This window comes from Xiphophorus couchianus, chromosome 1 (genome assembly GCF_001444195.1).
Source record: "Xiphophorus couchianus chromosome 1, X_couchianus-1.0, whole genome shotgun sequence".
Taxonomy (NCBI): domain Eukaryota; kingdom Metazoa; phylum Chordata; class Actinopteri; order Cyprinodontiformes; family Poeciliidae; genus Xiphophorus; species Xiphophorus couchianus.
The window spans coordinates 6809805-6824666 of NC_040228.1; the positions used below are offsets into that span (position 1 = coordinate 6809805).

Consider the following 14862-nt stretch of genomic DNA (forward strand, 5'->3'; position numbering starts at 1 on the left):
AGGGAGAATTTAGATAGACCAATTAACCTAACAGTCATGTTTTTGGACTGTGGGAGGAAGCCGGAGTACCCGGAGAGAACCCACGCATACACAGGGAGAACATGCAAACTCCATGCAGAAAGACCCCGGCCGGGAATCGAACCCAGGACCTTCTTGCTGCAAGGCAACAGTGCTACCAACTGCGCCACTGTGCAGCCCCATTTGCATCATTTTCTTTCTTAATTTTTATTTAATAGATAAACTTTTACAAATGTAGAGGCAACACTTTGTTTTAAAACTGCTCAACAAAACAAACTGTCCTGGAAGTGTTTATGGTAACAGTTTTCAACACATATTGAAAAAGATTGTTTACAACAATCTAAAACCACTGAAGCGATGTGACCAAAGGACATGTCGGATGAAAAAAAAAAACCCCAAAGCAATCATTTGTTGGTCCATCTCTCGGATCTCAAAAAGACAGAACGACGGTCTTTTTCGTGCCTTCACACATGAAGACATGGTCAGTGTCTGCATCAGTGTGGATGCTGTTGTCCTGTGAGGAGGAGGTAGTTGTGATGGAGGGTGCGCAGCTCCGTCAATCTGCCCAGCAGGCGGCCGAAACGCTGCGGCCCTCGGCGACCTGTTGCTCCGGTCTGGGCCCCACACACCCTGGACAGCAGGTCCAGGATCAGCTCCTGCATTTTCTCCACACCACTAACCGCCTGCAGGGACGCTCGATCTGCACGCGACGCACAAAAAAAACAACAAAAAAAGAAATCATATGTTCAAAGCATTCATAACCTTTTTCACAGTTTGTCTTGTCACAAATGCAAAACTCAGGATGGCTAATCCTGGAGTCTGGATGTGACAATCCGATGCAAAGTGGATCATAACTGTGAAAAGTAAACTTTTTTTTTTCACAAGTTAAAATCTAAAAAATTTGAATGCATTTACTTAAATTCATGTTGATTTATGAGAACGTCTGCATTTTTGGCTGCATGAATAAGGACAACGAAACACAAAAAGACCTTGAAAACGGACAACAAAAACAGTTAGCAACGTATAAAAAAAAACTAAAATAAGATTTTAAAAAATAGGGGGAAAAAATCAACTAATGCTATTTTAAAAGCAACTGAGTGCTTGTGTGCTTTAAGCCTGGAAAACGTTGAGAGTCGCAGCCTGTCTGATGTGTCTGATGTGTCGGGACGGTTTGCTATGTAGTTAAGAAGCTACAGGAACTTGTCTAATTAATCAACAGAGTCCACGTGTGATTAATGTAGTCGTATATATGAGTTGTTGCAAAAACAATCTTCTAAGCTTTGTTGAATCCATTATCAGAAAATAAAAACAGCACTAATCAGAGACGCAGCCCAAAGGAGCTGCAGAGATCCGCAGCTCAAGAGCGAGAATCTGTAGAAAAGACATTAAAGCAATAAAATATAAACTTCCAGCAGGAAAACAACTCTAAACATGCAGCCGGAGCTACAGTGATTCGCACAAACTAAATTAGATCATTTGACACAACGAGAGGTGCATTCAGAGACTGTGTTCACCGGAACAATTGCAGCCAGAGTTTCACTAAACTGGACATGTCTGACCTGAGCAGAGCAGAGCCGTGGCGGTGAGCAGAGTGTACTCGGCTTCTGTCACACGCAGCACTGCCATGCTGTGCAGGAAGTTCAGCACCGAGCCGAGGAGATCCTCGCTGCATCCTGTCCAAGCAGAAAGCAGGTGCTGTTATTGGACCGATCGTGTCCAGGGTGTGGAGATGAGCAATGAGCTCACCTGAGCTGACGGGCATCCTGATGTCCAGGTTTTCCTTCGGGTCCAGGTGTCGGTGCCAGCCGTAAGCGGAAGCACTGAAAAGCTGCGAGGCTGATGACACGGCCGCAAGAGTTACAGGTTTAACGCGTAGATATTCTGAGTCGGTGGGTTTTACATTTCTGAGCGCGCCATCTTCTTTTCCAGTCTTGTGTGTGTGTGTGTGTGCGTGTGTGTGTGTGTGTGTGTGTGTGTTTTCTCCTTACCTGGAGTGGGGCTCGCTGGGTTGCTGGAGAACTGCTGGGCAGAGAGCAGGAACATGACCTCCAGCGAAGACACAGACAGGAGGCTCATCTGGTCTGAGAAATCCAGGAGGTCAAATCCTGGGTCGGAGGTCAGAACTGGGTTTATTTTACCAGCAAGCTCACAGTTTCAAGGGCCACAAATGGCCGCACTTTGGACGGCCCTGTTGCAAGGTTTTCATCTCTGATTATGTTACGACAATAAAACATAAAATGATTAGAAAGCCCTGTGAAATTCCTGATCGGGGCACCAATAAAAGTAAATAAATAGTGTTTCAACATGGAGAGGATGATCTCTTCAACTAATTTATGCATAATTTATTAAGAATTGGAAGAAATTCAGTATTTGTTGTAAACTAAGTGTATAATCATGAGAGCTCAAAGTGAATTAAGAAAACATTTTTTTTCTCTTGCCCTCCCTGTGATGTTGACCTTACATTCATTTTTTTGTCTTATTATCTTTTTAACATTTTTCCCCATTATACTCCTCATATACACTGTTCAAAAAAATAAAGGGAACACTTAAACAGGTGTTTAACACTTAAAGTGTTCCCTTTATTTTTTTGAGCAGTATATTTTGTGCCTGTTCATTGTATGTGTATTAGTTGGTTTTATTTTAATGTTTTCAATGTGCTATAAAAAAAAGAAGAAGAAGAAGAAGTTTTGTTCACGGCAAAAAGACAAAATCTTATCAAGGATTTTTGGTCTTGTAGTTTCTAATTCAAATATTTTAGTACGCTTGAAACAAGACAAAACTAATTTAGCTCCTGTAACTTTTCAGCAAGATACAGGAGCTTGTTTTAAGTCAGTAGTTCCTTAATGTTGATGAAAAAGTGCAAGGTCCACTGGCAGACTGTTTCACATTATTAGTGAATTACTGACTTAACACAAGCTCCTATATCTTTCTGAAAAGTTACTGCTAAGTAAGTTTTGTCTTGTTTCAATCGTACTAAAATATTCACACTGGAAACTAGACCAAAAACACTTGGCAAGATTTTGTGTTTTTGCCTTTTTTAAAAAAATTTTTTTTACAACATTTACTGAAATAGTTTCAAATTCAAAACGCGCTAACGTAAATAAACATGTTGATTCATCCTTTACAATGTCTCTGTGACACTTCAAATCTTATCTCTTTTTTTCCCTTCCCTCCTTTTTATGTGAACACCGTAGATACAGAAATGTGCGCATCTGAACGAGTGAACACCTCCGTCCGACTCACCCGGCACCGTTCTGGCAAACTGCAGGAGTCTTTGCAGCGGTGGGGAGGGGACATCCATCAGGCCGTCTCCTTCCAGAGCACACTGCCACTCAAACACCTGCCCACATGACAGCGACATGAGCACGCCGCCTCGCCCGGGCGGACGTGACGTCTGCACATGTCCCCACCATGTAACTGCTGCTGTCCTGATCTCTGAACTGTCGGTGAGACTCCACCATCCTGTCCACAACGTGTTTCTGTTCCCGGGTCAACGTGGCCGGCTGAGTCTGCAATGGGGAGGACAAAAGTGATGGGGTTAAGAAACCCAGGCCTGACCCCTGGGGATAGGCCTCAGGGTATCGCCACGGTACCTGCGCAGGTAACCGGCAGGTGGAGCTGACTCTCCGACCGTCTGCGCTCTCCTCCTCTTCTTGCCCCCTGCTTTTACCTCCTTTCCTCAGTCGCTTGGATTGGCACTGGACTTCTGTCAGAAGGCCTTGAAAGGTAAACGACGACAATATGAACACGGAGTCCAAACACGGAGACGTTTCCATCATTTGTGCTGTTGCGCGCTGTAGCTGTCAAGAAAGCTATCACTGCACTGAACCTTCAGAGCCACATAAAGACGGTCACAAAGTTGACCTTCTGTCACCTGAAGGACATTTCCAGATTTAAAGGATTAATGTCCAAGCAAGATACAGAGAAACTCATACATGTGTTTATCTCTAGTTGCACTGATTACTGCAACAGTATCGTGCCTGAAAAAACCAAAAAGAGGAAGCTTCAGGGTGATCCAGAACGCTGCTGCTCCTGTTCTGACTAAAACCAGGAAAATAGAAAGTCCTTCTACTGGCTTCCTGCATCTCAGAGAATAGACTTTAAAATACTATTGTTCATTTAATGTGTATTTGCTTGATGATTTTGATGATGCAATTTGGCAAAATGTAATATTTATTTCTACTTTATAACTGATGACAGTACTATGTTTTATGGTGTAAAGCCCTTTAAACTATCTTGCTGCGGAAATGTGCTCTACAAATAAACTCGACTGTAGGATCAGTATCAGTGATTTTATGTCGATCCTGTTGAATTAGTTTCCTTACACTCCGCCAGCATTCCCACGGCGCGGCACTTCCTCAGCCGACAGTCTTGGCACTTCCTCCTCATGTACATGTCCATCTCGCAGCCGCCGCCGCTCTTGCAGTGATACACGGCCTTTTTAGTCACACTGCGCCTGAAGAAACCTGCGGTTAAAGTCAAAACCCAGACCAGCGTTAGCTTTGAAAGCGTGAACAGATTTAAAGCCAGCGCTCAGAGTGAGTACCTTTGCAACCTTCGCAGGTGAGAGCGTTGTAGTGGTAACCCGACGCTTTATCCCCACACACCACGCACAACTCATCCTGGCCTTTGCCCTTTCCTCCCGACCCCATCCGAGGCCTGCGCACGAGAGGCAGCCCTGTGGGTGCCAGCCCCTGATTCAGCCCCAAAGACAGGGGCTCCGGGCCCTGATCGCAGGGGCCCTCCAGGCTGTGAGAGCCGTACTGGTACAGAGGATGGCAGAGCTGAGAGGATGAAGCCAGAGACGAAGGTGGGGAGGTGGAAGAAGGAGGCGAGCTGTAGAAGGGGAAAGGCAGGTTGGCAGGGAAACACTGCTGTTGGCTGTAAGGGAGCAGCTGGAGGTCCGGGTCCTGCAGAGGATAGCCCACAGGGTCGGCCAGGACGTCTGGAAGGAGAGAGGATGATTAGGAAATTCTGGAGGCAAGAATTTCAGTTTACTCAACAGAGAAAATTATAATAATAATTAAACAAACAAACACAAGTTTGATTAAAACATAAAGACAAACACTTTTCTGTCTGGACAGCAAAGTATGGGCCGTGATGCTCTCTGACATCTCAGTTCATAAAGAAAAACAAGCTATTTGATCACAATCAGAGTGTAACCAGTTATCAAGGTGTCAGATCCCAGAAAATGGGCTTAACATGTCAGAGTCATGAAGCTACAGAAGCTTTTAGTAAGAACAAGTAACTAAATAAATAAATGAAATATTTGACTAAATCACATGAGAAAAATAATTACTACACAGCAGTGGAGAAAACACAATATCAAAAATATACAAAATAGAAAAAACACAACAATTAAAAGTAAAACCATTGAAGAAGGAAAAATGTGGCATTGGTATTTTTGCTTAGAAATGATTTGTTAATCAAATTATGTAAGCATTAATATGTGATTAGAAATGACGTTATGTGTTTTCTAGGCACATGATGTCATTTTTATAGCGCAGTCAAATAACTGTGTTATAAAAATGCTGCTTACATCAAATATGACTTAAAAACTCACCTTAAAATTGGGCTTCTGTCTCTTTAAAAAAAAAAAAAAAGCTCCTGCTCTTTCTGAAACCCCGCCTTCAGGAAATCATCACAACATGGCTCCTCTATTAACCCTTCAGCAAGGTTGTTTTTTTTCCCAGCGCTGCACTGAGAAGTATCTGGTATAATTAGATCAGTTGATGTGCAGTTCCACTCTAGGCTAATTTCTGCTGGCTAGTCTGGAGGAGCTGAATGGGGGAGTCGTGGGAGAGGCTGCTCTTTGAGGCGGAACTTCAGAGGAGGAGCTTCGTCCTCTAAGGCGGGGCTTGGTCCACCCAGGCGCTTTGCACAGCCGAATGGTTGCCGTGGAGATTAAAGGATTTCTCAAACGTGTATGAAAGAGTCAAAGCAGCACTCCAGGTGTGTTTTTGATGAGGGAATACCATTGTTATAACAGAGTGGAGTTGAGTTTAGATAATTCTGCCGCTTCACTTGCTTCACGCTTCCTGTGTCCCACAATGATATCATCTAAAACTCTCCAGAGGGGCGAACAGCATAACAATCGAGTGAACCAGATGCCACAAGCATGACCGAGATCGGACTGAGCGTTTCAAGATGACCCTGGTCGAAAGCCAAGAGCGTCATAGCGCTGTGGCTCTAGCCGACCCCGAGTGACTTCACCGTATTGATCGCTCTAGTGGGACTCAATAAAAGGCCCAGAGTGAGACCTCGTGAACTCGTTCAGACTGCCTAAACAGGATGCAGCTGAGATCTCTGCGTGCCATGTAGGATTGTTCAGGGGCTTCGAGATGTTCGCTGATGAGAGAACATGTGGGGCCCCTGGCAACGCATGAAAGTACATCTGGACAAATGAGGTCGCTGTGGGAGCAGTTAGCCGTTACACGCTGATTAAACAGAGAGCCCACCCAGCGGCCACACTGTCAGGATCGACTCTGCTGAGGATGGAGACACAGACGTAAACAAGCGACAGGATCCATGATATGATCGGAGGCTGTTTAAGCTCCCAGAATGTGGAGAGACGTGTCGGGTGTGATGAGTAGGACACCCTGTGAAAGCCTGGATGTTTTTCTAATATGGACATCAAAGATTTACTGAAATACTGAAAGACAGCGAAGATAGTTCACAAAAACAAGATAGTAAGAGAAGTCTACACAAGCAGAAAGGCCACAAAGAACACAATCACTTTCTGAATAACGTTTTAGGACAGATTAGCGTAAAGCTAAATTGTTTTACTAAGTTGTTTGCCTTTCAAGGCTAAGCTAACTATGACTTAGCCTTTCAGCAACAGCAGAACCTGCTCAGTCATGTTTTGGCATCATTCCACCATATCAGAGCGGGTTTGAGGAAAATGTGAGGCCATCTTTAAAAAAAAAAAATACAGTTGAAGTAGTAATTTATTTATAGGCCCTTCCAAGAGGCCAGCTTTAATTACATTAATTTTTAAGTTTTGGTCAAAATTTCTTCAAGCTTTCTGCAGGTCTTTTGTAGCATTCCTTTAATTTCTCTAGCTTTAAAGAGAGCTAATGGTAAAGGTAGTTAGTTAGTTAGTTAGTTAGTTAGTTAGTTAGTTAGTTAGTTAGTTAGTTAGTTAGTTAGTTAGTTAGTTAGTTAGTTAGTTAGTTAGTTAGTTAGAACTGGATGCAAATTTTATTCTCACCAGCAGCATATCAGAGAATTGTTTATGTTGCTTGACAAGAAGTTTCAAAGCCTGAGTTGGTTTCAGGAAGGAGGAAATCTGACAAAGTCTTGTAGCTTGAAACAGAAGAATTAGCTCCCAAGTTGATCTCAACAGAGACTGATGTGGTCCCACACATCAATGTCTGTTGATGTGTGGGACCCTCTGTGTGGCGCTTTGTTGTGATGATGGGGTTAATTTGACTGAACAATTAGCTTAGCTTAAAAGGAATGCCAGGCAAGTATTTACTATCCTGCTACTGAAAACGGAAACATGTTGAATATTAAACTATTCCACCTGACAGCGTGTTAGGACCGTTGTAGATGGGGGAAAAAAGGAGGAGTAGAAAACAATGGTCCTAATACGCCTTCATACTTCAAGGCTCTGAATTGTTTGATTTGATCAGATGAGATTGAGCTTTTGGCAACAAACACGCCAGTTTAGCGTGAAACAGAGACTTTCTTCCTTCCTAATTAAAGACACTGAGATCAGACGCTGCTTCAATAAAAGGAGACTTCATTTAGGGATCTTTACCAGGGGCGTGTAAATGCAGCCGAATCACAGACAGTGTTAGCGTCTATGAGCTGTTAACACTGACTTATTCCCGATAAATCAGTGTTTGACATATTGAAATGTTAATGATTCAAATACCCATCTTTGTAAACGTCTGCTGTGTCTCAGAATTTAAGAGACCGATCAGATGGGCCCTCATTCACCCTTGTTATGCCCTGTCATTGTTATCCTCTCCTTCCCTTTGCGTCCAGATGTTTCCTGTCTTCATTAGACGACGCTGGCGGCGGGTTAGGGGCGAGGAGGAGGCGTGGGGGGGGTCCTTGCTTGCTCGGTGTGACAGAGGCTGTGCTTCGTACTGTTTGTAAACCATCTGAGCGCTGTCTAAACACTCCTCAGCCTCCCCTTCCATCCCACGCACGCCAGGGAGCTAAACAACCCCCCACGGCTCGCCCCACTCCGGCTCTTAATGACACTCATCAGTATTAATAGATCCCATGATGCCGTCCGGCTGAACCACCTCAACGTCGCTCTTGTTCTTTTCACTGTCTCATGTCTCTGGGTTCTCGAAGACGACAAAATAAAAGCTCAGCTCTCATTCGTCAGCTGTCACAGAGAGAGGATAGGAGGTTGTGTTGCATAAAGCAGGCAGTCACTCATTGTGAAGTAATACATTACTGACCCTTCCTGTTGACCTTTGACATTTTGGTAAGCTTACTTTAAAGAGATGTGGCACTATGAAGGAGAACAAGGTATGACTATTGAGCCCCTCTACCCCCAACACACACCTTTAATTTTTTACGTTATAGGCAGTGATTACTGACGTTGGACCACTTTTTTCAGTAACGAGTAATCTAACGCGTTTCTATTTCAAATCCAGTAGTCAGACTACAGTTACTTATCGAAACCACTTTGCGTTACTATTTTCTTTCCTAATTTAATTTAATTTCCTCTACGCGTCTTGGGGAGTGACCGCCGTTTCTATGCGACAGTTACCAGCAGCGACAGAAACATAAACAATGGAAGGAGGAGAGAGAAACTAGCGTTAGCATCTATTATATCTAACAATGTAGGAATTTCGCCATCAGAGGCTGAAGAAGAGCGCCATTGTTGAGAAAAGATATAAGCTTTCTGTTCACAGGTAAGCTGGGTCATAAATAATACATATAGATTATAATGCTAGTAGCCTCTGATTAGTACCGTCTGGCCATCATAAGAACTGAACTGCCGAGCCGAATATGACGTCAGAGTTAGCAGCAGGCTAAAGTAATGATTTCAATGGGCTCGGTTGGTCGGCCGCAAAATATTTTCTACATACTGTATATGTATCTTATTTGAGTTCAGTTAGTGAAAGTTATGTTGGAGTAGATGTACAGTGACATCAGTAGTGAGCATATCTGTTTCCTGTCGTGCCGCTCTTTGGGTTGACGCAGGCTGAAGAAGTCCGCCATTGCTGAGAAAACAGCTTTCAGCAGATATTAGGAGCAGCTACTATAGCCGCTGTGCTTTCTGCTCACAGTTTAGCCTAAATAAATACTCTACACCAGAAGTGACCCGGCCCATCAGTATAACATGTGAGCTGTACGTCACACTATAACGTCATCCATCCCCTCATCAAAAACATACTTGGAGTGTTGCTTTGATTCTTTCACGCATGTTTAGAAATCCTTTTAATCTCCCATGGCAACCACCCGGCTGTGCAAAACGCCTGGGTGGACCAAGCCTTAGAGGGAGAGGTCCTCATCTGAGCTGCAGCTTTCAGGTTTCTGGGCTTCGGCCTCACAGAGCAGCGACTCCTCAACTGACCTCCGCAAGACCTGGAGGAGCTGAGCGTCTGCTGAGCTCATTGTAGGACTTAGTGCAACGCTGGCAGCTAAATTAAAGTTAGTTAAAGGGTTAATAGAGGAGGGTTTATTGCGATGACTTCCTGATGGCAGAGTTTCAGAAAGTGACGAGTTTCTAAAGAACAGAGACCCAATTTTAAGCCGTCAAATTTCTTTTAAGTCATATTTGATATATAGCGACTGAAGGTACCGTAGCTAATTGATTGTGCTACAAAAGGCCTGGAAAATACATAATAATGTCCTTTTACAGTGTTCAGCCTGACGTCTCATAAGACTTTATAACTTGATTTTAGGTCAAGAAGGTTTGACCCATTAACTCTGTCAGATGTTAAAACGGCATTGAAAAAGTCATTGAGATATTAATGCTGCTACACTCTACTTTATTTCAGTTCATCAATATGTTTTATTTTAAAACTCACTCATTTCCAAAAGTCAGAAATAGAAATTCTGTACAACATATTCAGTTGAGCACAATTTTGTCAGCAAGTTTCTTTACTGTAAAACTTGTGAAAGTGGTTCAACTTGAAAATGAAAGTCCACCTGCTGCCTTGGCAATGCAGTTTAAGTCAACAAGAAAATTATATTGGGTTTGACTCAGAAATTAAAATTCATGACGTTGATTTAAAAACAAGAGACAAGCCAAACTTCTTTTTTTTTGAAGTTCGTTAATCTTGAAATGTGAGTTTTAACTTAATGCTGCAATTTAACCCAAATAATTATTTCATAATATGCAAGAAAAAAAACAACTGCCCTGGCCTAGTTAAAGTGCACACATGTCTCTATTATTTTATACTTACAATTTCAAGTTAAAATAACTACTTATTATATGTTTGGAATAACTTAATTTCATGTTTCAAATTGCATGAATAAAATTTCTGATTTGATCCTGAATTTTACTGAACATCACAATGAATTCAGAAACATTTAGTTTGAACAGGATATCATCATCAAGCTTCGGAAACTGTGAGTTGCATTAAAAATAAACATTTGCATTAGTGACACAGAAGTCAGATTGGTGTTGCGCACTTCCAAAAACATGCCACTAAGCATTGTGGGAAATAGGTCCCACTCCTGTTTTTTTTTTGTTGTTTTTTTTTAAAGTGCTAATCTAGTTTATTCAACTCTTGGAGGTTTTGACAAGATTAATAAAAAGTTGACACAACTTACTACTACTGTAAGTTTATCTTTCACAAATTCACACATTTTAGGTTCAAAATCTAAAACCGGCTAAATTTTGATCCCTCGGCTCAAGTGTCTGGCAGTTCTGACTGGACGTAAAGTTGATGTTTTGGCCAGAGTGATGGTCTGAGTTTGATAGAGCGCCTATCAAAGGAGCTATAGATTAGGGTTATGGCAAGGAGACCTTCCAGCCTCAAGATACCAGTGGAAACATGCAAAAAGCCGATCATCAGTTATGAATAGGTTGTATTTCTGTAATGCCTATAAATGATTTTCTATTCATTAGTTATGAAGGCATGAATAATTTTCAACAAGCCATTTTACTCAAATGTACACAACAGGCATCCTACTGGTTTTTAAAATGTCTCGGATTTCTAAGTTTGAATTTCCATTTCTGTTTTCAGGAGCTTTTATTACATTCTGAACACCAGAGTAGAAAATATGAACTTTTAGCTGCTTGAACTAAAATCTGAAGTTACTTTAGTGGGTTTGTGAAACAACACAATTCTGAAATTGGCTTGGGACTTTGGTTTGCAGTGCAGCTTAAATATACTGCCTTTATAAATGAGGTCAGACACGTTAATAGGCAACAATAAAAAGTGTTTTAACATTTTTGTGCAGCAGCTGAGTCCATTATCTCCTATTTAGCTTTATCACAATAACACATTTCGCTGGACAATAAATTGTTCCAGTGATGATTGCGATAAATCATAATATTGCTGTTTTGAAACAACAATATTATCAATATTGATGATATTGACAAGGCCATGATAATACAAGTTTGCTCTCTCAGAGCGCAGTAAACTTTCATTTCGTAAAGAGCACGTCATGTTGGAACATATTTCAAATCTCCAAATTAAAACAAAGACAACCAAGAACTACGAATAAAACAGAAACTTAAAAATAACACGCTCAACTAAAATTGCATATAAAGAGGAACATTACAAAACTGCCCTCCAAAAAGTATTAATCATTAGAAAGGCAATTATCTAGTTCATTTTAATTCATTTTGCGTTAATTGATTCGTTGCTTCGCCACTGTATCGCAGTACAATCGCTTCCATGGGGTTTACAGAATAAATTGTCCATAGAAAAATAATGTAAAATGTATTTTGCGTGTAATCTAGAGGTGCAAATACTGGGGGGAAAAAAATACCTAAATTGTGCTTTTTAAAGTCAAGTCTTTGGCCCTACAAGATGCTTTGATAGACTTTCCATAGATGCACCTGAAAATATAAAAGATGGAAAAGAAAGAAAGCAAAATCTCCCTGTTTATGCCATCGAGAATGAGCGTGGAGTGTAATGGAGGACTCACCGTAGTACTGGAGCGGCTCAGCGGAGCAGTAGCCCTCCGAGGTGGAGAGATACCCCCCTGCTGGAAAGCTCATCTCAGACTCCGTCCACTCTCTCATCTGGACTCAGGAATCCTCTCTCCAGTCTGTGACCTTTACGTTTGTTTTCTTGCACCAAGAAAACACAAAAGCAGTCCGAGAATTCACACAGAACGTGACGGATCTGGATGGTGAGGAGACATTCCTTAGTCCCCACGATGTGTTCAGGTCTCCACGACTGATATATACTTAAAAAAACACACACACACAGAGAGAGGAAGAGTGCAGCTGAGGCTCTTCGTCAGTGGTGATGAAGTGCTGGAGGAGGGCCTGAGCGTCCCTCAGGGGTCGACGAAAGGGAAAGTGGGGACACCCGGGAAGGACGGGGCTGGAACCGCTGTCCAAACAGCTGGACCTGACTGCGACTTGATAAATCACACGAGACCTCCGAGGTATTCAACACTCACTGCACGTCAGAATATGTGAATGCGAAGTTGTTTGTTTCCCAGAGCAGAAGAGAGTAAATATATCACTTTTTTTTCATGAGCCAAAATTTTGTTTTGTTTTTTAGTCCTTAAAAACCAGAGGAAGAGAATCATAAAAGTTTGTCCGTCCCCTTCCAGGCCCTGGGAGTTTGTTTACTCTTGCCTTTTGTTTACCGCTGATTTGTTTGCGCTGCAGTTAATATTAGACAGTAGTTGATACTGAAGGGTCTCCGGGACCTCCGCCTCCCCGAGCAAGACGGTTCAGCCAAAGCAGCAGGGTGTCGAGGCCTGTCCTGCCGGAGGAAGACAAAGGAGCGACCCCGACCCAGGGCATGTAAGCCCTTGAGCGGGGGGCCCCTAAGACGTGCAGCGTGTTTACGGTGGATTGATGGTGTCCTCCCGGCCCCTTATCATCCCCTCTCACTGACTCAATGTGGGAGCCGGCTGGAGGATGGCAAGAGGCGAGAGGGAGAGGCAATCATTCTTTCTGAAGCTGAAGTCCTTCACTGGTACCGCTGAGATCGGTCCCAGAGAGAAGGGAAGCAGGAATGTTTTATGTATGATACACGCTGTCTTTAATTTGAAGAGAACTCTCTTATAATCCTAACCGAACGTGAAATACACTCATGATTAGTCTGACTTAAAGCCTAAATTTAACATACTTAGTATATTTGTTTTTCCCCAGGGTAACTTCAATCCTATTACTGGATTTGAAGTAATAGATTACTCGTTACTGAAGAAAAGTGGTACGATTACTGACTGGTGGCAATTATGTTGGATCCGGAAACTCAGGGTTACTCAGGGACCTTCAACTTTCACTTTTCAGAATAGCGACTTCAGGATCAGTCCTGGTGATGCCAAGATGTCTGAGCTGCGATGTGACAGAGGCCAAAGCAACCCAGGAATAGTTTGATTTCTGTTGCTTGGTTCTCAGGAGAGATGAGGAGTGTTTCTGTCTTAGGAAAAAGGGTAATTGAACCACTGCTTGAAGCTACTGGCAGTTTATCAAGGAGGGTAATTTTAGACATTCAGTAGGCTGAAAAGAACAATAGATCTGAATGTTATCAGCATAGAAATGATCAACTGTGTTGGAGCCAAACTCGAGGTTCAGGGAAACGTCATGGGCAAATCAGTTACACTTGTCTGGCATGGAAATGGAGAATTCCTACTTCCCACTTCAAACAGAATGAACCAAGTGTGCTTTTGGTGGCAAACTACTGAATTAACAGCAACTGAAGTTAAAAACGACTTTGTACGGTTTCACCAAATGTAAAATTTGGTGCAGAAATGTCCAGCATTGAGCTGTAGACCAGTCACAAAAACAGAGAAGCTGTTTAGTAGGACTCAGCTGATCTTCAAACTCTTTCTTCATCGCCTTTGAGTGGAGTGTGGAATAAAAGTGACTGTTAACCGAATCTGGCCTAAATACAGAGTAAAAAGGGGGGTTATTGTTGAACCACATTTCATTCCACGAATCTGTGACAAGTCCAGCAATGATGAAGCATCCGCCTAATAGTCGCCGACCTCTGACGGATATGCGGAGGACAGAGAGCAGGCAAGTGGGGCCGAGAGAGGCTTTAAATGATGGAGACGACATCTGACAGTGCAGATGTCACCCTGGATCTTCTGGAGGTGTCATGCTGTTGGACACATTGTTGATCGCAGGCCTAAGTACGAGGACTCGTCCCATGGGAGAGGAGTGTCAAAGAGAGAAGAAGAAGAGGAGGAGGAGGAAGGGGAAGGACAATTGGGACATTAGTAACATAATTGCATCAAGACTTCTAAAAAAAAAAAAAGTGCTCTGAAAAACAGAGGATGTGAAAAGATAAGACAAACCCCACAGCATTTTTAAACAAACCGTTTGGAGTGTTCGGACCTTCAAACTCATTAGTCCCTCATAACTCAAGCTGTAAGAGATAAATCCAGCACTTCATAAATCCCACCCTGGACACAGTGTCTGTCTGTCTGTCTTTATCGGTGTGCTGGCCGGTAGCTGCGGCTCGATAACGGCCTGTTCTGTTTACTGACGCACTCAAAGGAGCCAGCTCTCACTTTAAAGTGGCCCCTGGATTTAGAGAGCAAAGTCCATGGCCGACATCTGAGCCAGGGCAGGAGAGGGAGGGCTTCGGGGTGTCCTGGGGAAGAATGTCCACGTCACTTAAAGCTTTTGTATTCACACATTTTCCTCCATTCCACAAATCTGTGACAAGCCCAGTGATGGCCAAAAGAGTACAGAGTACCACATACTGGTACTCCTTGTATGTAAAG

General features: G+C 42.7%; 2 protein-coding genes across 2 annotated transcripts in view; one reads left to right on the top strand and one right to left on the bottom strand.

Annotated features, from left to right (window-relative positions):
- The window catches only part of bcas2 (BCAS2 pre-mRNA processing factor), a 624479-nt gene that overhangs the window by 556564 nt on the left and 53053 nt on the right, over positions 1-14862 (top strand). The gene's annotated exons all lie outside the window — the stretch shown is intronic.
- On the bottom strand, positions 223-14550 carry LOC114142053 (bile acid receptor). The gene is given in 10 exon segments (XM_075410489.1): positions 223-718; positions 1578-1691; positions 1765-1854; positions 2007-2123; positions 3262-3391; positions 3393-3527; positions 3612-3736; positions 4344-4484; positions 4565-4963; positions 12094-14550. Coding segments are annotated over 10 exon segments (1554 nt in total). The 5' UTR covers positions 12191-14550; the 3' UTR covers positions 223-512.